The 25,573-nt window shown below is 36.2% G+C and overlaps 1 protein-coding gene across 1 annotated transcript in view; it reads left to right on the forward strand.

Moving 5' to 3' along the window:
* Positions 1–25,573, forward strand: part of SPATA6 (spermatogenesis associated 6) — a 42,538-nt gene that overhangs the window by 10,428 nt on the left and 6,537 nt on the right. Inside the window, exons 6-12 of the mRNA XM_032192083.1 lie at positions 4,094–4,174; positions 6,337–6,615; positions 8,219–8,306; positions 9,266–9,306; positions 10,246–10,424; positions 19,569–19,668; positions 22,354–22,442. Coding sequence (XP_032047974.1) covers positions 4,094–4,174; positions 6,337–6,615; positions 8,219–8,306; positions 9,266–9,306; positions 10,246–10,424; positions 19,569–19,668; positions 22,354–22,442 — 857 coding nt within the window. The remainder of the gene's footprint in view (positions 1–4,093; positions 4,175–6,336; positions 6,616–8,218; positions 8,307–9,265; positions 9,307–10,245; positions 10,425–19,568; positions 19,669–22,353; positions 22,443–25,573) is intronic.

The following is a 25,573-nucleotide window of genomic DNA, read 5'->3' on the forward strand; positions in this document are numbered from 1 at the left end:
GCAATTAGAAGTGCTAATTTGGTGTGCAATGCTCTGCTGCATTTGAATGAATTCAGGCTATGATTTTATGATATAAAATGTGAGGTTTTACAGCAAGCTTAAGCTGTCCCTGAGAAAAAAAAAAAAAAAAAAAGCCATTGTTTTTAAGTCATAGTGTCTTTTGTTATTGGTGGCTCAAGGGAGAGAGTGAGACCACAACAGCCTCCATTTAGATGGGTTTTAAGTTACCACAGCTCAGAACCTAGCCTTCAGTACTTCATCCTTGTATCCTGCTGTTTATTTTTTTCTTTTCCATTATTTCATCATTCTTCTCTGGGTGTAACCACACTATTCAACAGTTCAGGGAAGTAAGTGTTAAAAAATATTTATGTCAGTAAAACCACACAAAAAGGATGGCCTTAAATACAAGCTGTTTTCAGTACAGTTCTCTAGATGGCCACAAAAACAGTTGTTCTGGTATTGTGAGCGAGGAGAAATACCTTAAGAAGTTCTTGGTGTTGCAGCTTTATTCTCTTAAACTGAAAGCCTGTTCTGCAGAGCTGCTGCAACAATCATACAGTAAATTTGAATGAATTTTAAGTAAGTCTTCACTGAAGGCGTGCTGGAGTTGTCTGTTATTTTTTCACTGTTATTTTAAAATGGCCTTTTGCTATACGCAGGTCTTGGACAAGAATGTTGACATTTGCTATGTTAGTTACATAAGTGCTTTACACGATTCCTCTATTTTTGAATGGCATCTATATTATAAAAAGTTAGTGAGACATCCAAGATTCCTGTTTTGTCGTATTGTTGCTTATAGAATGGTTTCTTCCTGGTTTTGAAAAAGAAAACAGATAACTTGGTAATAAAATAAAGTGGAATTGCCAAAATGGTTTTAGATTTTTTGAAGATTCAGAATAATGAATCTCTAGAAGCAGAGCCATTAGAGCAGTTAGTGTTTTGTTTTTATTGTGTTTTTCTTTTTGTTGGATTAAGTTCTTTAATACAAAATATGTATTTTCTAATAAAAAGGTGTCATCTTTTTATCAGCTGTGAGAAGATGTGGTCAGAATCATTCAGATGTGCAGCTGAATTATAACACTGTAGTAGCTTTCAGATGTTGACTGATGAAAGACAGAAATGTCCTTCTATGTCCTCAGGAGTAGTGTAAATGAAATCCATCTCTGCCCTGAAATGAGGACTGCAGAGAAGCATCAGTTACTCTGTTCCATCTCCATCAAAGAAAATCAGAACAGTTTAAGAAAGGATTTTCACATACTGACCCCATTTTCAGGAATAATAAAGAAGCTGTGTTTGATGGAAGTGGAGGGAGGCTCTCAAGAGTACTTGTGGCTCCTCTCCTTGGTTGTCAAATGGGATAGCAGTAAGGATTTTTACCTCCAGAAGAAGTGCAGTCTCAAATGTCTCCATCTTCTAGTGTTCCCGGAGCTTTACTGGCAAGTACCTCCTGGCAGCACCGTAGCACTGAATGTAAATGCTAAACAAAAGGCAAAGTGTTAAACAAGATCCTGAAAACCAAAATTGCTCATGTTATTTCTATGCTGGTCAAGTTGTGTTCTTCCTGCATTAAAAACTTATTTATGGCTAGCTGAGATGTTGAGTATTTTTGACTGACAGCTGTGCTTCAGAGGCACTTTGCTTCCCAATAAATTTGTCTTTTATTTAAAAAAAAAAAAAAGAGGTAGCAACAGCAAGGTTACGGTTGTGGAGTTCAGATAGCAGTGTTAATCAGACACTGCTTGTCACTGCCTAATCTGCCAGTTGGAAGGAATCCCAAGTTGAGAGGATCAGAACTCCTCCAGAAATCTGGCACTTGGCTGATAATGTCTCTGGCTAAATGTCTTATGAGGCTTACAAACACAATACGTGTACAAGACATGCCTCGAGTTATCTCTCCTGGTCCAGTGCTGCCCAGCTGAGGCTTTTGCTGGCTCTTCTGTATTTCTCTGCAACCCTTGCCTTTCAGAATATGTTTATGCCTCAACTGGTGGTGACTTCTTACAGACATTCTTATCTCCATTCCCCACCTTCATGCAGTATTTGCTATGTAACTTAAAACATTTTCTTTTCAGTTCCTCTATCTTTCACTAGCATAACAATATAAGACCTTCTACTATGTACATATATACTTTTTAAGCTATGGACTTGTCTTTGTGCTCCTTACAGTTAAAAGCACTTAACCAAGTTGCAAAGCAGACTTAATCTCCTAAATATAAACTGCTTTTACAGTTTTCCTATGACCAAGTTAATAGTATATCCATGTCACATTTGTTTAATGACTGGTGCAGGAGGACTGATAAGTCTGCTGAGGGCTGCAAGCACCACTAAGCCGGTGGCAGAGGAACACATGCCCAAAACTTTCTAGCTGGACTTTCATTTACAGACATGTTTGGGGCTATGGAACAGCCTTTGCGTATAATATCTTTCAGCAATTCCCAGTTTGGGAGTTGTAGAAAACCTTTTGTTTTTTGTTAGCTACATTACCTAGTTAGCATAAGTTACCTATCCACTCCTGTATGTGAGAGTGCTATTTTGTGTTTCTTCTTCACAAACCATTTCTTTGAAGAAACCACAGTTTTATGTGATTTTTTAATTAGAAGCATGTAACAAGTCTCTATTCATTCTCATTCTCTGTAAGAGACAAGCAGTAGGTGCTCTGTTGCTTTTTATAGAAGACTTACTAATTCTGATGTGTCCTTTTTTTAAACTGTTGATAACACTTGACAATTCATTAGTAGTAAAAATGAGTTGATTAAAGACGATCAGCTTTAAAATCTCTTTTAAATGCCGTAACTTGACTTGATTGAATCCTGGACTCTGCTAATTGATGTGACTGAGCTTTCTTGGCATTTTTGTCATTTTATTTCCATAATCTAACCTGAAACTTAGATCATATTCTCTTATGGGAAATCAGTGTGTGTTTAGACAGGTGGTAGGGAATAGTTTGGTTCAGTAGTAGCCTTCAAACATGAAGTTCCTGCTAATTCTCAAGTGTGGGATAGGGTCGCTAAAGGACTGTCCCCTTTCTTTGTTTCTCTGTAATTTTGTGAGTTCAGATGAAAAAATGCCCCTGTGCACAGGTGCATGGGGACGTGCAGCAAGTTCTCATTGTGTTGAATGAAGAGCGGGGTGGGAAGTTCTAGGGAGACTTAAATTCCCCTTTGTTTCTACAGAGCTGTGCAAGAGGTGCATAGATGATTCTTGCTTCTTTCTAGAATGCATGGCCTTTAGTTCTTATCTGTGCTTCTCAGTGTTGCTGCTTTGGGACGTAACACTTGTGTGTCAAAATCTCTGCTATTTTTGCCTAATAAATTTTGTATGCATTAGCCAATTCTAGGCAAATTTAGCAGGAAGTAGGGCTCTCAAAGGTATTACATACCTTTATATGGCTGCAGTAAAAGATGAGTTCAACAGACTATTAGCCATAAAAAGGCACGGGGACCTGCTGGCCCATTAGTACATATGTGCCAGTTGACCAGGAGGTTGGATCCCACAGAATCTAAACTGTTCAAACTAGGGCTGTCTCTTGTCAGCCATGAGTTTAAGAAAGGATTAAAAAGAAGTAGAACATGGGAGAAAATCCAGAGAAATCAGACTTTGCCCTGAAGGTTACAGAAAAAAGGAGATTCTTAATGGTACTTTTACAAATGATTAATTATTTTTTAACTAATTTTCAAAATCTTTTTACAAAAAAAAATGCACAGTTGAGGCTATTTATAAATAACTTTCCAAAGTTAGCAATAACGAAACTTCTAGAGCGTGACTGGAATTTTTATTGATGCTATATAGCATGGCATGAAAAATTTTTAAAAGTGCTTTTGACAAAGAAATGTATTGAAATAAAAGTCAGACCTTAATTGTTGTACGAAAGCAATATAATCATCTGTAATTGAATTGTCAGAAATGCAAATGTTAGCATCTTGACATTTACCATTGCTGTTCTGTCTTTTCTAATTATCTTTATTAAAGGCTGAAATTAACAAAGGAAATGGCTGAAAATTAGGAATGGTTTGTTACATTAGGTGACATTTACTACTTTGATACCCTTTATCTCGAGTTGGAGCTTGATGTTCAATTATTGTCTCTTTTCTAGGGAATTGCACCAAAATTGAGATTTTCTACGAGCTCCCTTATTACAGAAAGTCTGTTAAGCTCAGGAAGGAGTCACATACAGGTTAGCATAATTTAATTGTTTGCAATTTAATTTCTAGATTTAATATTGATAGCCTTAGTTCCAATTTTTGCATGTGCTGTTCACTTCGAACTTTTCTCATTCTTTTGTTGTGGTTAAAGCAGTTGTCATGGGTGCTTGACAACTTGATTAAATTTTTAATCAAGTATGAGTAAAGAGTGGGTTTGGTGCATGACAGTAAATGTTGAGAGTTCCCTGAATCTGAAACAATTATCAGCTGCTATGTTCTATGATCAGCTGAAGTGTCAATCCCTGGTGCATTTGTAGGTGGGAAGATGCCTCCTTACCATTTCTCACTGACACTTAAAATTAAGATGGGACAATGAAAGCTAGGTGAAGTCAGAGAAGGTACGTTATCAAAAACAAACCAATTGATTTAATTGTTTTTCATAACAATATCAGTAACAGCAATGGAAATGAAGATTTCTATTGAAAAGGCTTCACCAATATTAATCAGGAAATGCTTCTTCTGCAATGGGTGAAGTTAAAGGCAAAGTAGCTGAAGAGACTGGGGAAAAGAAAACACTCTGCATTTGTTCATTTGGTAGCGCTGTTTTCTGGTCTCACTGGTTTGTGTTTTTGTTGGGTTTCCTGGGACAGGCTGTCACACAAAGTCACTGTCACTAGATTATTGAGAAATTGTGCAGTATCGTGAAAGTGGAATGGTTGTTAGGAAGGTATATGTGCAAAAAGCACTAGGTGACTTTGACCTGTTTGTGGCATTGCTAATTACTAAGAAGTTTATTCCAATTTTATCAAAAGAAATATATTGAGACACTTAAAGGATTGAAAAAATCAGTGAAAATTGGCACTGACAGAAAACTAACCTTGTTGAAGGTAAAGGGCAGCTTGATTGAAAACTAAAAAGTGTCCTTAAAAGTATTTAATGTTACAAGGGGCACATCAAATTTGCATGTATTGCAGTGAAGTTATAGAGAATAAGCCAGAAAAAGCACAGTTTACTTCTGTTGAAATTAATCCCTGAGAACTAGGTCCATTTTTGTTTGGACTGGTTTCATACTCTGGCTCACTACTAGCTGCAGAAGTGTTGGTACAGGCATGAGAAAGACAGTGGAGTGAACTGCCACTGTGATGCCAGATTTAAACTATGTTGATCAAAAAAAAAAAACCACACAACTTCATCATTAGATGAGAAGGAAAGACACAAAGGCAATGTTTGGACATGGACACTTTGCTCCTGGGTTATTCTGAACTGAGGCAGTACAAGCAGCATTCAAATTTAAGAGTAGTGTCAGTTTCCTCAAGCTCGAAAAGGAATTTCTAACCAAAAACAAAACAAAAGAAAAAACTCTCTTGCTGTTCTCTTATTTTTGAGCTTTTATAACATGGGATTTGGGGCAAACTCTCACCAAAAAGCCTAATTACCCGTATTGTGGTATGTTAAAACATGCTGCTACGAAGTAGTCTACTAAGAGTTGCATAGTCTAGAGTTCCTTGACCTATAAAGCTTCTAGAGTAATTGCAAGTTCATTTAATTACAAGAATTAAAAAGGAATGATGATGTATTTCAAGCAAAACTTCAATATTTGACTGAGTTTCCCAGAATTTGTTCTCCAGCTTTCCCTTATTCTGCTGTATGTGGGTATTTGAAAAACAGTACCAACTCGGAGATAAACTTTTAAGGCAATATTTGATAATGGTGTGATTTTATAAATCTTGGTTTAAAAGAAAAAATGCATATTTTGGATGTAAACTGCCATCCTGAGCAATAAACAGCTATTTTGCCACCCCTTTTGCAAAAGTATTCACGTCATTTAAGACAGTCTTTTAAGCAGGTAAAGTTGGTTTTAAATGAACTTGCTACCAAATTCGGTTGTTTTTGTTTTTGTTTTTTACAGTCTCTATATACTAACCCTGTGAGCAAGTTAATTGAGTAATTATTAGACACTTCAACATTGCTACATGTTGGAATTTAAGGTTGTTTGAAACTTTTTTGATTTTAGACGAAATGGTAAATACAGTGTTGCTTTTTTATATTGCTGTTTGATTATAGTTTTCTGAGAGGAACTTCAGCTGACATAGCATCTATTTCTGTTAAAATTATTAGTTCCCTGTTTCTGTTATTGTCAGAGGTCTTTGTTCTGCATGCTGTCAAACCAGGTAATTTCTCTTTTTCCCTTTAGGATGATTTGAATTGGGTGCATCACTCAACCCCAAATGGAAAATTGCAAACAAAGTTGCCAAAGAAAATCACACTTTCACCTGAGAAAAGCAGGCACAGCATAGTGACAAAGAACTACGAGCAGCCTACAATAGCTTCTAAGTCACGTTCTCCATCTCCATACACAAAAAGACGAATGTGTGAGCTATCAGAAGAAGCCAGGCAACGATTGGCCCATTTAAACCTTGGTCCTTATGAATTCAGAAGAGAAACTGATAAACCTCCATTTGTAGTTAGACGGGTTTGTATTTTCTACAAAGTGCTTCTAGCTTAAGCTGTGATCAAATATTGTTCTTTCACTAAATACTGCTCCAAAAATTCATTCATCTCTCAGTTTAGATAAATAGTTTTTCCTCTCTTTACTAGTCTGTCATATGGTGATTTAAATATAAAATTAACTAAAATAAAATTTCTTTTATCTGTGTTAGTAACAGACAAAGATCAAATTCTTTCATGAATATCTTGGTTAAATTCTCTGAGGCCCCATTTCTTTTTCTTCCAGTGCACTAGACAGGATAATAGCTGTATAAATTCAACTTGGAAGTAATTGATATTAGTATTAAAAAATCCTGAATAAGATTTTAAAGAAAGAGTGTCTAGTCACATTATGAACATTTACACTACCTCTCTTTATACTTTGTTGGCATCCTATGATCTTTGAAACACTTCCTTTGCTCAAAGCTAAATCTCTAGTACTTTGCTTACAGCTGATAACCACCTGCATTTAGCACCTGCATGAGAAATTTTTACTAAATGTATGTAGAAAAATCATTCTGAAATTAAGTAGTTATTTACATAAACTGAGTAAAGCACTTTAAAAACTAGGGGTCCTGATTGCTCAGACTCTTGGATGATCATTTTCTCCAATAAATTGTTTTTATCTTATTTTTTGTTACAATTGCAACAATTCTCTATTTCTTAGAATACCTCTTAGAATGTGTAGGGGCAGAGATGGAGTTGTTCTGACTCTGTGCTGTGACATTATGATTTGTCTACAATTTTGGACACTTGTCACAGCCGTTGAGTATTTAATTCAATTTGGTCCTCACATTATTTCATTTTTCTAGTTCATGTGCAGATAGTAACGGCTTGTCAAATTCTAGAATTCGTCCTCGAGTTTTCTTCTACTTGTAGGTACCTTTTTAGAAATTCAGATTAACCTTAATAAGCCATTAATTATTCATCAACCTACTGTTTCTCTCTCAGATATTTTTCTTTTAACTCCTGTTAATCAATTCTTCTGGTTTTTGATCTATAGGTGAAGTTCACAGTTTAATTACAGCACCTGTAAACACTCATTATTGATTTTGGTTGCTCTGTTATGTCTGTACAAAAAGGAAAAAACTTGTCTCTTAATGTACCATATCCTGACTGTTGTAGCATTCTCAATCTAGAAAGGCCACTTTTAGGGCATCTCAACTGCTCAGATCTCTTTTGACTTGGAGATCTTGCGTTGCATGAAGATTAAAATTAAATTATGTTGAAGTGTAACTTTTCTAATTAGGAAGAGTAGCACTTTGAGATCTGAACTGTTTGGAATAAATATGTGATATCAAGTACTATTTAAAACATTATAGACCTTTATAGATGAAGGAAAAACTGCATTTTTTCCTTTTGAACAACATGACATTGAGCATTCTGGACCTTTCTAGCACTGTTTGTGTATGTGAGATAATGCTTATTGTATAACATGAACAAAATGTTATGAAAATATTTTAAAATAGTATTTGATTAAGAATACATGGCTTCAGAAAGCATGTGCTCTTTTAAATGTAAATAATGCAAAATACATGTATAGATCAAAATGTCTGATACTGTACATTTTAACAGTAGTTTTGCTCCAGGTAGAACGACAAAGTCCTGGTATTGATCTTCATGCCTGTTGTACCCTGAGAGAAAGTACAGTGGGAGCCTGGTCCACGGTAACGCATGGTCAGTATTTAGTACTATATCTCTAATTAAAGCTTTTCCTTTCTCCAGTAGATTAGTAGGTTTTTGATTTTGTTTTTTTTTTTTTAGTCTTTTACATTTTGTAATGGGGAAAAAACTGTTCCTTCTTCTTAGGAATAGTAAGAATAGTGAATAATCCTACTGCTGCAAAAGCAGGTTTTACATATTCCTTTACCTTGTGAAACTTGGAACATAGTTCTACATGATTTAAAAAAAAAAAAAAAAAAAGCAGGAGCAGAAAATACCGAAGTCCAGGCAGATGCTCTGTTCCACTTCACCTGTTTTGATTAGTTGCACAGAGAGGAGGAAATCTGCACCTCAGTCAGTGGGTGTGTTGGTCAGGCTTGGAGTATTGATTGTTTTGAAGTTCATGGGCTTACGTTACTCCAAAAATGAATAATGTTTCTATTGGCAATATTTGTGAGTAGTGGATCAGCGACATGCAATTATTAGTGATCATCCAGGATACACTTGTGTATAGGCTTTGACACTCATTGATAGCAGTAACTGAGGGTTTTATTAAGGGTACAGGACAAGAAAAGGAAGTATGCTAACGTTTGATTTTACTGCACGTGTATAGCAGTATGGAGATTTTAATGAGTCTCATCAGTATTTATTTGCTTTGTCTCATTTTTATTGTGCCTCCTATAATTATGAATAGTTGTGTAGCAAATCGTTTTGAATTTATTTTACATTTGATCTCTGCAGTAGCACTGGGTGTAGGATTTTAAAGGCTTCACATTCCCTTTGGGGTTATACCTATCAATCTGTATCAGCTAGATAATGTAACAGACCTATTATCATCTGGTACCATTATGTACTCACAAAATGAGTTGGTGGTCTTTGGCTAGTGGTTAGGAGGATGAAGTCTACCTCACTGCTAGTATCTGGATAGTTGAATGATCACCTTCTTCTGGGATACATCTTTTTTCTTTCTCCAGATCCTTCTCTTCTCGGCAGCTACAAACCCAAGAGAGCCAAAGTGAGTATTCTGAGATGCTATTGTTTACAAACTGTTTTTCTGGGGAAGCCCTGAGTGAGAAGAATTGTCCTATATGTAGGTATTTTTGAAACTTTATCTACTGTACTATCAAACACAAGACAAAGGGCATTTAAAATCTGGCATAACTCAGTTTAGCTCTGCTGATGGATTATTTACAAATAGAAATGTGAAACTTTAATGCTCTAAGATATCCATGCCTATAGGTACCAGACTTACTTTTCCTTGCTATTAAGGCTTGTGACAAGACTGTAGAAGAGGCTTTAAAGGCAGCTTACAATTCCCTTCGTGGTCATTCTGAGAGGAAACTTTTTCAGAGGAGTATACAAAAGTAGCACTAGTATAAATGGCAAGCCACTGTTCTGTCATTCCACCTTTGTTTTTAAGGTACTAGCTGCTTTGTGTGTTAAGTGAATCTGAAGATAATGTCAGAGTACTTTTGTATTTGTTGTAAAATAAGGTAACCTATGGAGACTTTTCAGGTTAAGAGGAGTTATGAAAAGAGTACCTAGTATAGTGAAGAGTGAGTAGAAGATTAATAGGTAGGCCTGAGTTTTCCGTGGAGGAAAAAGCAGTTGTGAGAAAAATATTTCTAAGAACAAGGGGTCACAGACTGGGGAGAGGTCTGAGATTTGTGTGGTTTAAACTCCCAGGCATCGCTGACTCTGGTCCTGGGAGAGGTGGGCCTTCAAACTGTGCAGTCAGAAAAAGGTGATAAAAGGCCTGTTACGCTGACTTGGCCATAATATGGTTTGTGAAATGGGTATCTGTGCTATTCCCCAGCAGGTAGATATTCTTGCATATATGGGAAGTGTGTAACGCTTTGGTTTTAAATACAAAATTGTACCTCTTGATACTCATAATAAATTTTAGCAAGGCTTGTTGGTGTCTTTTCATATTTTTCCCTTGTTGTTTTAACAGGCAAAATCTACTCATGGAAAAGACTGTGACAGCTCGTCTGATGTTTGTAATGAGGATGTGATCTTGGGTCCACCTAACAGACAGTCCCTTTCTGCTGGTTCATTAGTGCATTCAGCACCTTCAGCATTTCAGAAGCATTCTCCAAGTTCGGTGCTAAATCGATCTTCTCTAAGGGAAAGGTAATGACTTGTTTTTGCTTGTGAAATTCTGGAATCATTAACAAGAGCAGATGATAACAGTATTGCATGACTATAGGTTTTATGTTTGGAGGATACAGGCTGAAGAGACAGAAAATCTTTCCCCATCAACTATCTTGTTGTTTGACTTTTCCTCAGTAGCTGTGTCTGCCATCACTTCTCTGCTTCATGAATACAAAATGAATAATATGGCAATGAGAAGGATCTTTGACATCTGTTGCTAACATTCTCTGAAACAATGAAGCCCCAGGTTTTGTGCCCCCCTATGTCCATCACATCTAAAACAGAATATTTAAATAAATAATTACCGTTTAAGTGGGAGTTAGACTATCAGGAATATAAATATAGATGTTCATCAAGCAGGATGTTTTGGAGGCATTTGGAAACCTTTTTCCCTTCTGTCTTGCTTACCCTGCTGTTTGTAAGTATATATTTGTGGCTGTTCTGTAGTCAGATGTGTGATCCATTTTAGTAACATGCTTGGACTAGCTTTAATATAGGCAGTGTATTATTTTCTAATCTTGCTGTTCTATTGACATCCTAGTATTTTTGTTTCTTTTAAGCTGAAGCATGGGCCTCTGTAGCAATTCTATGTATATTAATTTCTATATATTTATTTTCCCCTTTTTAGTCCTCCACTGACAGCTTCTAATATCCCATAGCTTGCTGGATTCCAATCCTGAGGTTAATATTTTGGGCAAGTATAGCTGTTACAGTGTCTCATGAGGGTGGCACAGAAGAAATGTGAACAAGCAACAGCTTTTTCATGCTTAAGTCCTCTAATCCTTCAAGGAGAGTACTCCCTACTTCCCACTGAGTAGAATGTGACCTTGGTGCATGATGTTCTACTGTACATTCAGCTTAATAAGTTACTGGTTGGCTTTCTGGTAGCAGTAAAGTTGTATACAAAGCTGGGCCTGAATAACAAAGTACATAAAATAACTTGAAGAATCTGAGAATTGAACTGATGTGCTGTCCTAAATTCTGAAGTGTTTCTCTGAGGAGAAACTACTTGGAGACATACTTTGGCAGCTAGTTCACACTTGTTCCAGGCTCTTTCCTCCTTGTTGCTATTGGTACCTCACTTAGTGAATGCTCAAAGGGTGCATTTTGTAGCCTACACACGACCTAATGCTTTTTTTTTTTCCAAAATGGAGAAACTGTCTGTTTTCTCTTTAAAAAGAAAAATGACAGATGGCAGGGGGCATTGAATTTTTAATACCCATAAAGATTAAGTTGGTGTTTTAACATCATCTGCTTGAAAACTGGCTTGTTTGTTGTTCTGTGTAATAGTGTTTCTAGTGAACTGTTATGTAGAGATTAGGATGTCTGGAATTTTGAGGAGGGTTTTTCTTGTCATGTTGTCTACCTTCCCTCTGTTATTGTGCATTAGTTGCCCATGTCTGGGAAAGAGGTTGTAATGGTGATTTTTTTCTTTAATGTGGTATGAATCATTTTTTTTAATTTAAATTCACTATCTTTAAAGCTGACAGAGTCCTTTGTATTGATAGCAAAAAGTATTGTGTGCCATGAGCTGCTGTTACATGCATAGTAACTTAGTCATCTGCCAAATAATCGTAATGTCTGAACGTTCTTGCTTTTTCTCATTACCAGCCCCTCTCCAGAAGAAATTTGTGATCTTGTGAAGTTGTTTTTTCTTATTAGAACAAATGCTCTCAGCTCTCCAAGGATGTAACATCTTTTTATGTGAGCATTTACTTTTGTCATCAAAAAAAAAAAATCAAAATAAGGAAGTAAAGGGCATAGTCTAAAAAATTTGATCTTTGTGTCCATGCTCCTGAGATAACGATGGATTTAGCTGACTGTATACAGAGACTTGTATCTGGAATGACAAGCAAGGATCAGAGGTCAGTGTTTGGAAATGCATGCAAATATTGCTGTTCAGATCATAGAAATACAGAGAAAATCAGTACTACTGAAACTATAGCAGTGTTAGTATATTTGTGAGAATAGTCTTATCTCAAAGTGATTTGGAGTTTATTTCCTCAATTTTATTTTGAATTACAAAGACAAAAAGCTTAGCATATACAAGCTATTTTTTAACACTGATCAATCCATAGTATAAAACTTAACTCCACACCCCGACCTTTATTTCCTTTTTTTTCTCCTCTGTTTTTAAAAGGAAGTGATATGGAGTTGGTGTCTGCCATCTTGGGAGTGCTTCCCCAGAACACTGCTGAATAGTCGCTAAGTCATTACAATACCTTTCAGTGATACAGAAATTGGGATCTTGCATAAGGTCTTGTGAACGCTTCTGAATCATTTGTAGCAGTTTCCATTCCCTTTCTGTGAGCCTGCTAGAGAGATCGCAAACCAATCCTCTTGCCTCTTCCATTGGATTTGAACCAGAAGTAAAACTAAAACAGTTCTATTGTTGGCCAAGGCAGCAAGGTTTTGAATATTTATTTTTCATATTTTATTTTTACATTTTTTATGCATGTCACCTAAGGAAATCATTTAGTGTTGCAAACTGACTGTAGACAGAGTGATGCAGCTGTGCAATTACATTTCCTATTTGATTCTACCTCCTCTGCAGAGCAATGATGCATGTGTGCTCTTTAGTTCCTGTCCATGACGTCTGCCAGCTTCAGTCAATGCAGTTAATGTTGCTTGCCCCCATAGACTGCTTGGTTGTGCATAAATAAGTATCCTATATGCTTTGTGGAAGAGCATTAGGGCTGTGTTCTCTCAATGCTGTTGTAGGAAAGGAAAAATCAACTTCAGTCCTTGTTTTCATAGTGCATGTATATCCTTATGCACCCCTAGAAGAGATGGTGTTTTTCTTAGGGACTTCCCTGCAGCAATGAAATCTGCAGTAAAATACAAAGCTGAAGTCATCTTCCTGTAAAGAAAGGAAACAGTGAAGTGGATTCTGTAAGCTAATGGCAGAAGTCCTCTAATGGAGCATCTCTGCTGGCACAAGAGAAATCCTATTCACAAGAGACTACTCCAGTCAGAGCAGTATTTGACCATTTCTGTTATGTTGAGACGCAAAGCTACTTGTGTGTTTGGGATCAGTGGGTTCTTTTTCCTACCCTGGACATGGCAGGCTTTTGATTTTAGTTTTTATTATTGATTTGAAGAGTGAATACGCTCCTAGAGTGAAGTCCATCCCAATGTCTTTTTAATGTTCTCCTGGTTGTACTGCTGAAATGTGGTCTTACCTCCTATAAAATTTAACAAAAATCTAAGTTCTGTTTCAAGTAAGACAGGGTAACTGTGAATCAGGTACCCTTCTGTAATATCCTTGTTGTTTTAATACCATCTTTTTGTATTATCTTTTTCCAAGTACTAGGGAAATATCAGCATGAAGTTAGATATTACTATTGAAAGACTAAATTCTACAGAAAGTCCTTGAAAATTCCAGTTATCAGAAGCTTTGGCTTCAAAGATCTTGAGATGTCACTCGAGGATCTTGGCTACTGCTACTAGTTCTGTTGCATAGCAAAATCCAGACCACAGGTAGTTCACCTAATATTTTAGAAAGTGGAATGCATCCAAAGACAGGGTTAACATTTGTGAGAATGCATGTTTAAGTTCTGAGAACTTCCAGCTATAAAGTGGAACATAAAAAAAAAAAAAAAAAAAATCAGCCTTTTCAGAAAAAGGCTTGCTCTAGGGAGAAACTGCAACTAGGTTTCCTATCCTGTTTTAGCTATTTAAATCTAATTATTTTGGAAATTTTGGAATTTCATGTGGTCGTAAGATGATTTTTTGAATCTTCTGTCTTTATCGTTCTCACCTCTTGAGGAAGTTTACTTTTTTGCCTTCTCTAAGCTGATCTCTGGAAGCAGCACTTGAAGATCAGTTACTTCGTGTCATGTTCTGCAGTAGTGCGTAAGCCTCATTTTGTATTTTTGACCAGCTTCTCTACTATTTGTCATCTTCATTGGTTGATTTTGCAGCAGCAGTAGGTAAATTTGAAAGTGATTGCTGTCAAAGCCTTTTTGTGTATAAATGAATAAATTTAGAGAAGATAGCATAATCTGAAAGCTTCCAAAGAGTACAAGAAAGTGCTGACCAGTTCTGACATGCCAAATGTTTAGTACAAGAATGACTTGAACATCTGTTGAGGAACTACTCAGATATTGGGCCTTCCTTGAAATCTCAGAAGCTTTCTACCCCTTGGGATTCATGATATATGTGAGGATGATTTATTCTGCCTTAGTTTTAAGGGCTAGGTATAAAATTTAGGGGGAGAAAAGAAAGCATTTGTGAATTTTGAAACTCTTCGCTGCAAATGTCCGTAGTGCTTTAAGGCCTACCAGTAAACAGGGCTTTTGAATATAAGAGAAACTATTTAAAAAGGATGAGATATCCTTACTTTTTTTTTTTTTAAGTTTCTTACTGAAGATGAAGAGTAAATAGGCACAGCCAGACTGTCAGCTACTGCTTCCAAATTTTTAAGCTGTTGTTCTTTGATTTGAGGCCTTGGCTGTACGTAACTGTTTCTGCTTCATAGTAAGTATCCTGGCATTGTGGAAGCAGCATGCTTGCTCACTTATTGTGAGCATGTAAGGATTTTCATGTTGTTACACTTTCATTACAATTCACAGAACAGTATGTACCAATATAGTTTATACAACACTTTGTCAGCATAGTTGCGTTTACACTGGGGTTTACAGCCATCAGAAATTTTCAGAGAAGGCAAAACGAAAGTGCAACCTCTGTCAAGTAGACCAGTAAAACTCATTAAGCGTAGCTCAGCCTTTCTATTGTGCTTCTGTTCCAGACCACTGTATACTGAGAACCATGTTCATTTTACAGATTACTACTTCATGTCCTTTTAAGTGAAATAAATTCTTTACTTACTCTACATGCTGTATAAACACCTACTTGGATATAAAATCTATGACTTTTTTTTCCATTTCAGAGTTAATTACGTTAGAGTTTCCTGAAAATTTCTCTTGTTCTATGCATAAGTTCTTGTAGGTTGTTTTATTTTGTAGTTGTTGGCTTTTTTGTTGGCTTAAGAGTTATTTCTTTCTCTCCCTTCCCCTTGCCCCCAATTACAGTGGCGTCCTCTCCAATTGTGAAGCTGGTACTACAGTACTTCATTGATTTCTGTCCTCTGCTAGTTTGTCCTTGTATGTGGTTTTGCTCAGCGTGAAGTCTGTGTCTTTGAAGCTGATGAATTCTTCATGGAGGCCACATGCACAGAGTTGTTCACAAGGCTAGGAGGTGTGATGGTGGGGGAAGGGGTCACGATAGGCATTGCAAATATTCTGCAGCAGGCTTTTGCATTAATTCTACTGATATGAAATGTATTAGTATCTCCTGCTGAAATGTGATATTAACATTTTCACTATGGGCAAGTGAATGATTGGATTGTCTGACATTTGAAAATTCCTATTTATTACTGCTCTCAAGTATGCAAGCTGCTGTTTAACTAGAGTATATGGTTGGATATATCCTGTTTGTATTCGTAATGGAGTATTTCATCCTAATGGATAAAATTATATGCAAAAATAGCTTTGATCTTTAGCACAAGATCTAGACTCTGTGCTTGGCTGCTTTTTTTTTTTTTTTTTCTATCAAGGTAGATGTTGTCTGCATGACCTTAAAAAAAAAAAAAAAAAAAATCCTTATCTCATAAAGAAAATAAATTCTTTTAGTCACATTACAAGGGAAAATGGTTCTGTTTCCTTGATCGTACTCGACACAACATCTTTGAAATTAATCTTGAGAAGTTCTCTGATTGATCTGGCTTTTTCTAGGTCACTGAGCTATATTTCCAAAGTGTTTATACAATCTATTGGAATCAATAAACAATTTAAACTGATGTAACTGCAGAATGTTTGCAAGTCCCAGGGAAAATTGAAAGTATGACAAAGAATACAGCTGTAGAAGTTTATTTCGTTTATCAGGACAAACAGTCATTGAAATGAAATGACTTGCCTTTCAACATTGCAATACAATACTGACACCTTAATCACATAAATAAATAGCTAGTCATTTTAAAAACACATTATTGGTCATTTTAGGCAAATGGAATCCCTTTATTTATAGTTTAGGAAGCTGTGCTTTAAAGCCTCTCTTATAAAACGTTTCCAATGGGGGAGTTAGCATATCATAAAAGGTTTCACTTCAGATTATGGGTGTTGCATTTCAAGGCAGGATTTTATGTTAGTGTGCAGTTTGGTGGATGTAAATATTAACATTATGACTTTAAATGTGACGAAGACTTAATAGTTATGACTAAAATTAGACAATGACAATACTAGCAAAACTAATTAAAAATAAGCTGATACTGTTTTTAATCATACTTAAGGTCTAGTTTTTTTTGTAAATTAAATTTGGGATGTGTGTGAGTGGCTAACATTTCTTATACCACAGCGCACACTAGTGGATTGATCAATAAAATCACCTGGAGAAAGAAATCTAATAGTTCTTGATTTAAGTACTTAAATTTCCTTCTTGCAGACATGGTCAGATATTGTCTAAATTAATACAATCGCAAGCTTGGGCTTTCGTTTTTTCAAAAGTAAATACATGTGTCTCCAAGGATATTTGTAAATTTAAGATTAATATCAATGATCTGAAATCTTACATAGGAATTTCATAAAATTTATTTCCCCACGGCAATCTATTCCAACTTCTCAGCTCCAGCAACTTGAATGTTGGAAGAACAGCAGCTGCTGTATAAATAAGAGGGAAATGCTATAACTTCTGGAGTTATAGAGTCTAGCTTTTATTTGTTAAATGGGAAATGAGTTCCTATTACTGCACCTAGAATGCATATTTTTAAACATGCATTTCAGAATTTCCTTCGTGTTAGTGTTTGTAAGGGCCCATAGGACATCTTAAGATGTTTTTTGGAGTTTCTTGATTCCTGCCTGATACGATTTATTTAAGTAGTGTGTTTTAGCAGGCATGCAGGGTTTGGTTTTCTTTTATCTTTCAAAAACTGCCAGTGATACAGCACTTGCCTTGTAATGCTGTACATCAAACTGTGTTTGACTGTGTTAAGGAAATATATATTCCTGCCTGTTAAGTGGTTTAGGCCTCTATTTCTTTAAAGACAGTGCTTTTCTCTCAACAGAAATTTACAAACCGCTTTCCTTTCTTTTCGGAAAAATTATGAGATCTTTTAATGCAACAGATCGTTACATTCTAGTATGCAAAAGAATTGAACAATATGGATTTGCCATACGTGCTGTTGGGTTTTAAATTAATTGTAAATGTTCAGGATTCTAATATGAATGTTCATCTGTGGGTCATTACAGGCAAGGATTTTCACAAAGCTGGTTATAACAGCAATGTTAAATGTCATCAGAAGTATGGAAAATACATCCCCCTATAGATTGTATGATTCATTCTTCCAATATTCTGCCATTTATTGGCATCCTTTATTGGAGAAAAACAGAAGCATTCAGAAATGGATGATTTGATTTAAGGAAACTCATAAATGGGCTGAAAATATTGGGGTTGTTTAGAGAGATTTTGGAAAGGTAAGCAATAATAAATGTGTGTAAGTTAACTAGGTACAAGAAAATAGAAGAAGCTTATGTGAAAGGAGAGAATTAGTCACTTTCGGGGCACATTTTTAATCTCTGATAACAGAATCATCCAAAAGGTTTTAAGGTGTTCCCAGCCCTGTCTGCATTACTCAAGTCAACCTGGCACTTCCCATTTTCAAGATCCTGTTTCCATTACTTTTCATGTTGCCAAGTAACATGTTTTGGACTAAGACTTTCAATGTATATTTGGTTTGTCCTTTTTGGAAGGAACTGTACTGTTTCTTAGTAGTAATGAGATTTTCTGGAAGTTAGATAAGGTAAACCAAGCTTGATATGACCAGGCTGAGATCTTCAGAGGGAAGAGGGTCAGGGAGTGTGATAAACTTGGAGAGTAAAGATCAAAAGGCATTTCCAGTCCCACAAACCCCTCCAGAGCCCCATGTAGAATCAAGGTCCAGAGTCATGATGTTTCTCTGCTGCACTGAATTTGTGAAGCCAACTGTTAAAGACTGTCCACGTTTCTTGTGCTCGTAATCCACCCAGAGTATGGCCACCAGTCTTGCTGCTGGGTGTTTTTCCATTGGATCAAATTACAGAATCTGGGGCTGATCTACAGCTGGCTGCTTGGCTAGTGACCCATATATATCTTAGCATGAGTTTTAATAAAAAACATATCATGACTTTTTATTTTCTTCATGCAAATCAAGTTCTTGGATGTTAGGAAACATTGAAGTGAAGATGCACATTCTTGATTTAGTGCCTTGTTTCTGTTCACTCAGATGAAAAGTTTACTTACGCAATCTCACGCTCCCTTTTCTCCAGTGAATCTATTCTAGATGTTGATCTCATCTGTGTATTTGTTGGTTGGTTTGTTTTGATAATACATGTTTGAGTGTACTAAAGTCTGGAGATTGGCGTGTAAATTATCCTATTCTTAAAATCTTGTGTGCCTCCCTTATCAGTAGTTATTCTCAGACTATTAGGTAATTTCTGCCAGCTTCTGAACTTGCTGAGAAGATTGAAGGCTTTTTTGTATAAACTGGGGGGGGAAGTGCTGCAAAACATAAAAGAATAAAGAATAAAATCTCAGAGTATTGGGTTTTAAATCACCCATATCAAGGAAACTACCTGTTTTTTAATGTAAACTTCACAACTTTCCATCATGTGGAATAAAGATTGTGAATTTGCTGTTTTTGAACTCCATAGGCTTTCCTGTTTGCACACATTGGGGTTATCTTCCTGTTGATTTATTTCAGTGAAAAGAATTTCATGTGTGTAATACTTCCTTTAAAAAGAGAAAAATGAAGCCTGATCACTGGGAACAGAATAACTGTATAGCTTTTCTGTTCTGTAGGGACAATACAGGCATTACAGAAATATTACTCAAGTTACAAAATCATCAACGTTTTCTGTGCTTTGTATCTTATACTGGAATTGTGGATGCATGTTGTTTATGCAGTACTTCAAAATGTTTCTTTACTTGTACCCCAGAGGACAAAAAGAATCAAATCCAGACATTGTATATGTTCCAAATAGACAGAAGTAATGCATGCTTCATAATTTAAAAAAAAAAAATCAGAGTGAAAAGCAAGTTGGAGCTTTTCAACAACGAAATATTTCTTTGTTTTTCCTCTTCCTCTTGCAGATTTAACTCTCATTGTCCTCCACCAGCAAATGGAGATGAGATCCATAAAAGAGTGAAAAATATCTTAAGGACACACAGTGCTAGACAGCGCCTAGTATTTGTAAGTTTGACTCAAACTAAATACTTTCTTTTCTCCAAGATGGTTGAGGAAGACAATTGTGCTTACAGTCTTGGATCTGTTATGATGTCTTTTCAGGCAAACTTCATTGTAGAAATGGGAATTCAGTACATAAGCTGAACTTTTTCATGCTGGTTTCAGTGGCCTCCTCATGTGGACCCTTTAGAGACAGGTGGCCTCCTCATAGGGTATAGAGGACAATTAAATTTTCTTTTTATCTGGTTCCCCTGCTTTCAGTTTAACCAAAAAATATGTTGGAGCTCTATTAAAGTACATGAAGGGCTTAACATGTTGTGCAGCTGCACATCAACAGCTGCTTGTGTCCAGCTGTTTGTAGAGCTAATATTATGCTTCAAATGCGTGCTTTTTTTCCCTCCTAATTATGTGGCTTTCGATGAAATCTAATGAGGCCATGCCTGGGACCAGAATATTTTTGTCCTTGAGGCTGATGGAATTTTGAAGTGTAATTTTAGTCAGATAGCAGTTCTTGCTACTGTGATTTTGAGAAACTCAGTTGTGGCACAGTATCTCCCTGAGCAAAGCGTTGTACAAATTGAATGACAGGATTGTCCATCTGCAGAGAACTTAGGGTCTTAAGTGTGAGAGGGGGTAAAGGAAAGGTAAGGTAAAAGGATATAAGGATGTGAGTAGGTAAGATTAAGATAAGGAGCTCTGATGAAATTATTTTTGTCTGACAATCTACCACACCGATGTTATTGATCGGTTCAAAGAGAGATGAGTTACTCAAAGTGGGGAAAGATCTTTTGCTTCAGTTTCTCCTTGTAGAAAAAGGAATGTTGACAGAAATCTGCCTTCAAAGGTTGCTGCAGTTTTAAGTCAGTATCGTCCCCAGCTGTCCATCTTACCCCTCTGCCAGATATCTGCCAATAATACCATCAGTGGGAAGTGTGATGAAGAGTGTGAGAGCCTTGCCCACCTCAAAGTTCAATGCAGAAAAAGTAGATGTAACACTAATTTGATGTTTGAACTGTACTGGCTGGGAGGCAATGACTTCAGAGACTACAGTAAACTCCTGGCAGATGTCTGGGGCAGTAAAAGAAGGTTGTTTTCTTAGTCTGTTGAAGCATGATATACCAAAGAACCTTGGCTCTGAATTCCCTGTTTAGTTAGTTTAATATCAGGTCTACTTCCATTGAGGCCCAAAATCCAGGCTGCATTGTTACGCAGTGGATGGATGAGGTAAATGGGTCATCTTGAAAGTGAGGGAGTAGCAAAGGAAGTGCACACAATGGGGTGAGTAGATTTTTTGGCTCCGGTTTGGATCCTCTTCCAAACTTTGGGAGTTTACAAAGTATCTCTTACTCTTTTCTATTCCAAAGAACATAATGCTAAACAACCATTCCCAGAAGCATCCATCTGTGTTTTCCAAAATTTAGTTTCCATAGTGCTCTGTAAAAATAGTGTGACTGGAGCTCTGCTGCAGATTCCTTAGGGTGTCCACTGTAGCTTTCCACTGTGACATTCTGACAGTATCATAATGTTTCCATCGTTCTTTGCTTTCCAGAACATAATTTGCCTCAGGCAAATTCTGCTGTTTTATTTACCACTGTACCCCATTTCCTCTACGCGGTGCTTTATAGTCTGTGACTGTTGAAGGAAGAGTTTTCCTGTTTACAAACACACACATTACCTTTGTATTTCACCACAATAAATTGTTAGCTTTTTTCACACCCATGCTCCTGCTATGCAGCTTATTCTGCATCTGATTGCCATCTACCACTGTCTTTACTGTCTTTTCTTCAAGTTTTGTGTTACCAACAAGTTTAATTATTTTAATTGCATGCTCTTTTTCCAATTATTTGTGATGTAGTGTGAAAGATGATTTTGTTTACTGATCTTTGCAGCTATTAGCTTCTGCTAAAAGCATCACTTAATACCATCTCTTAAGTAGTGTCTTCTCCATCCACATTAGCTTGAGTGTGGTTGAGTGTGGATGGAATTTCTACCATCCTGTCTCAGGTGGGCAACTGGCTTGCTTTAAATGAATTGTTTCGTTTCATGCTTACTTAAGAGGCCAAATATGGGTTTATTAATATCTAGATAGTATTTCGAAGGTCAGATTGCTTCTTAGCAACTGTTAAGAATGCCGCTGAAGGATCCTTTGGTATATTTTTAAAACTTATTTTTAATGTTGGGTAAGCATGTTCTTAGCCCTGTGTATGGCATGAATGTATTTGGATAGATAGAAACGCTTCTACTTGGTAAAATCCATGATACGGATAACAGTAGCTCATTACAAAAGTTGTTAATTGATTAGGGTTCTTTTTTGGTTCTCTTTTCCCTCTCTTCTGTTGCTCACTGCTTTCCTTTTGTTTCTTGTAGGTTTCATAGTATTTAACCCACGTGTTTGGGGGGATTATTGAAGCTTATGCTGTCTGCATGGTTCTTTAGATCTACAATGTCTAGAAATTCTTTCCAGTTTATTACCTGAAAAATATTAGCTGAGTTGTGCTGAACTTAATTAAAAGTGTTCATAAATGGCATTTGGCTCATTACACTTTGTCCCTTTCTCCCCCATGAAATGTAAGCACTTTAATAGTTTTCTAAGTGGAAAGAATGTATTTTTGAAATGAGATCATTGTAATCAGAAACCAAGGTAATGAGAATTTGATTTTCTGGTGTGCTTTTTTTTTTTTTTTTTTTTAGAATGAAAGTAACTCATCAAAAGGAGACATGACTAAGACAAGAGACTCTTCTCATAAAGCACACTTATCCATGAGTGAACTGCAGAGCAGGTATGGAGTTTCTCTCTGACCAGGAGAGAACAGTCATACTCACGATATTGCCCTTTAAATTTAGCTAAAAATTTCTCTTCCTATTTTGAGCTGTTATATTGCACTGGGAAAAGGCTTCCGTAGGAGTTAGTCCTAGCAAGCTTTTTCACCTAAAAGCAAAATACAGTTAATTATCATCATACCTTACATGGTGTTTGGAACTGTCAGTATAGTCTTCATAAAATTCTGATTTTAGCACTGGGCTTGGTCATAAAAATGATCCATGGGCAGTAGTTGTTGGATTTTATAAGCCAGAGAGTACACGTAACTTTAAAAATATCTATTTGGTGATCTTTCATTAAAATTATGGGAATGCAAAAATAAATTGAAACTTACTTAGTAATAAGGCTTTTGGGTGTATTTTTTTCCAAAACACATGCTGTAAAAGAGAAGCATCTTAAAAAAAAAAAAAAAAAAAATGCAAATACATAAATGGTCTAGTGATTCGGTGTTTTGTATTTCAGAAGACATTTTGAAAACCTTGTTTATATGGGTTAATTATAGTGTGTGCTCCTCACATATCTAGGTTTTTATTTGAATATTTACTTAAGACACAGAATGTTTTGGTATTTGACTTCTGTAGTAGAAGTTATCAGTCCTGATGTTCTCTATGTATGTGCACAGTATTTTGTAGAACATTTGGGATACTTGTTCGAAGAAAGATACGAAGCAATGCAAAGCATTTAGGGTTGTATGGATTCTCCATTTTTCTTTATATTAAGACAAAATCCTAGAAATGTGGTGCTAAATTAGAGATTGTTTGACATTTAAAAAAAAAAAAAATATTTTAATAATTAAAGTGATACAGTATTTTATAACATAGGCTTCCCAAATCACCACTGTATACCAACAAAAAGAGGGTTAGTTCATTATGCATAGCATAGTAAACTTCTGCTTGAGATTAGTAAACTCCAAAGAGTTCATCTATTTATTGTTTTTTTTAATTCCTGTAAGTTGTGGTCACTGCTGTTCAAGGGATCTAGGAAGTCTTAGATTTTTAAAGAAAGTGAAGTTGTTAGTTTTTCTGTTCCTGTGCTTGGTCCTGTATTCTGCATGTAGCCTTTTTGCTACCTTATCCTTTGTCCTGACAGCTGCTGCAATTAAATTGTGTAGGAGATGTTTCTGAGAGAGAAAGTGCAAGTTTTTGTTTTGAGGCAGCTTTGGGAGTTTGAGATTGATGCTGAGACTGCAGACTATGAAAAAAGAAGAAACAAATCCTAATACTAGAGAATCAAGAAGTGATGGGGATATAAAATGTGGCACTCAGCTTGGGAAAGGACCGGTCCTTGGGTTTAGAGGCCAGCAGCACTAATCCCATTCACTGAAGGGTGAGAAATAAAAAGACTCGAGGACAGTCTGATTGCCAAGTGTTTGCCACAGTGCTCATAAACAGGATACAAGGACAGAGAAAGAGTTCATAGAAGGACATGGTACTGTCGACCAAATGTTGGCAGTAAAGCAGATGATTGAAAACCACTGGGAGCAAGGAAAAGGTCCATGTTTTGTGAAATATTTAGTATATGATTCACTCAGAAAAGAACTTCTGGGACTCTTAAAGGAGATGTATGACGGAACAAAAGCATATGACAGGTATTTCAGAGCAGGGAGTTGCGTGCAGAAATCCTGCTGTTAATATGATTTGTGAGTGTAATTCCCAGATTGCTTAGCTCAGGTTGTCAGTTGGTTTCCAGCTGAGATAGGAGAGGGACTCTTCTCTAGGTTGGTTGTATCTATGTCCACACTAGTGCTAAACATCTCATGTGCAAGGTCATGCTAATGGGAAATGCATGCACACACACACTTAATTCTTTTTTCAGAAACAGCATTAGGAATTTGTGAAAGTTGCTATTGTTCTTTGAGACTTTTTTACTGTAGTCCTAAATGGTTGGGTTTTGAGTGTCTCTATGTAGATTCTGCCTTTAGTAGGAAATGAAAGTACAAGGCTCAATACAGGAAATGGATTCTAAGAAGAATGATGCAAAGCTGCTTATTGTGTAGTTGCAAGTGCTGCTCCCAGTGCCAGGCTTATTTGTCAGACTGAAAATTCTTAGTCAGAACTGAGGTAACACAAACTGCCAAAAGGAGGAGGTAAAAGTTCAACTGTTGATGGGTCTCCAGAGTATTGACTTGTCTACATTTAACACAGGCCTATATAACTTTTCTATTGATTTTGCTGTTTGGTAGGTTGGTTTCATTGTGTCCAAGCTGTAGAGCACAGATCACCCTCTCCAGGATGATAAGCAGGTTTAAATTTTCCTTGTGCTGTTGACTGACTTAAAATGTCGGGGCTTTATTTTTATTTTTTTGAAAAGCATGAAGGTGACCTTTCTTCCTCTTTAATATTGGAGTCACTTAGAGATTTTGTTGTTTTATGGGGTATAGATTGATACCACCATAATACTACTTTTGTTTTCTATAGGAGAGAGAGAATCTTGGAAATGTGAGTTTAAAAAAACGATGATGCTGATTTTCCTTTTCTTACCTCACCATTTTCCCTTCTTAAAATGAAAACCTTATGTTTTAATGGAGCTAGCTGCAAGTATATTTGTGTGTCCTTTGACACAAGCATTCCTTCTTGTCATGCATGTTTATTGATATGAACTTGAGGACAAAGTTTTGAGGATTGGTTTGACCATAGTAGGTTAATAAATGATAAGTTTTACATTTTGTTATATACATCTCTGTGAAATGTATTTCATTTCCTAAGGGAAGATGGTCACCACAAGCTTCATATTTTTGGTTTCTTTTTGTAGACTGAGAGCCTTTGTGAAAGGCTGAAGATAACTCAGTTCTAATCTTTAAGTGTCATAGGTGCCTAAATCTCCAAGCAGATGTGAAAAATGTCACTTTAGTAGTCATTTTCTGCTGATGATTTTTCATCTGTTTCATACTTTATTACAGTAAAATAACTCCTTTCGTTATATAACACAATCTCTTTCTTTGAAAGTCTCGAGAAGCAAACAATCATGAAGTTTAGCTATACACACTTCAGATTTGGCAGTGTTTTGCAATGATTTTCAGAGAATAAATTTCACTTTATAGATAAAGGAAATAATATCTCAAAGCAACTAAACTATGAGACTATGTTTGGT

This window comes from Aythya fuligula, chromosome 8 (genome assembly GCF_009819795.1).
Source record: "Aythya fuligula isolate bAytFul2 chromosome 8, bAytFul2.pri, whole genome shotgun sequence".
NCBI classification, from domain to species: domain Eukaryota; kingdom Metazoa; phylum Chordata; class Aves; order Anseriformes; family Anatidae; genus Aythya; species Aythya fuligula.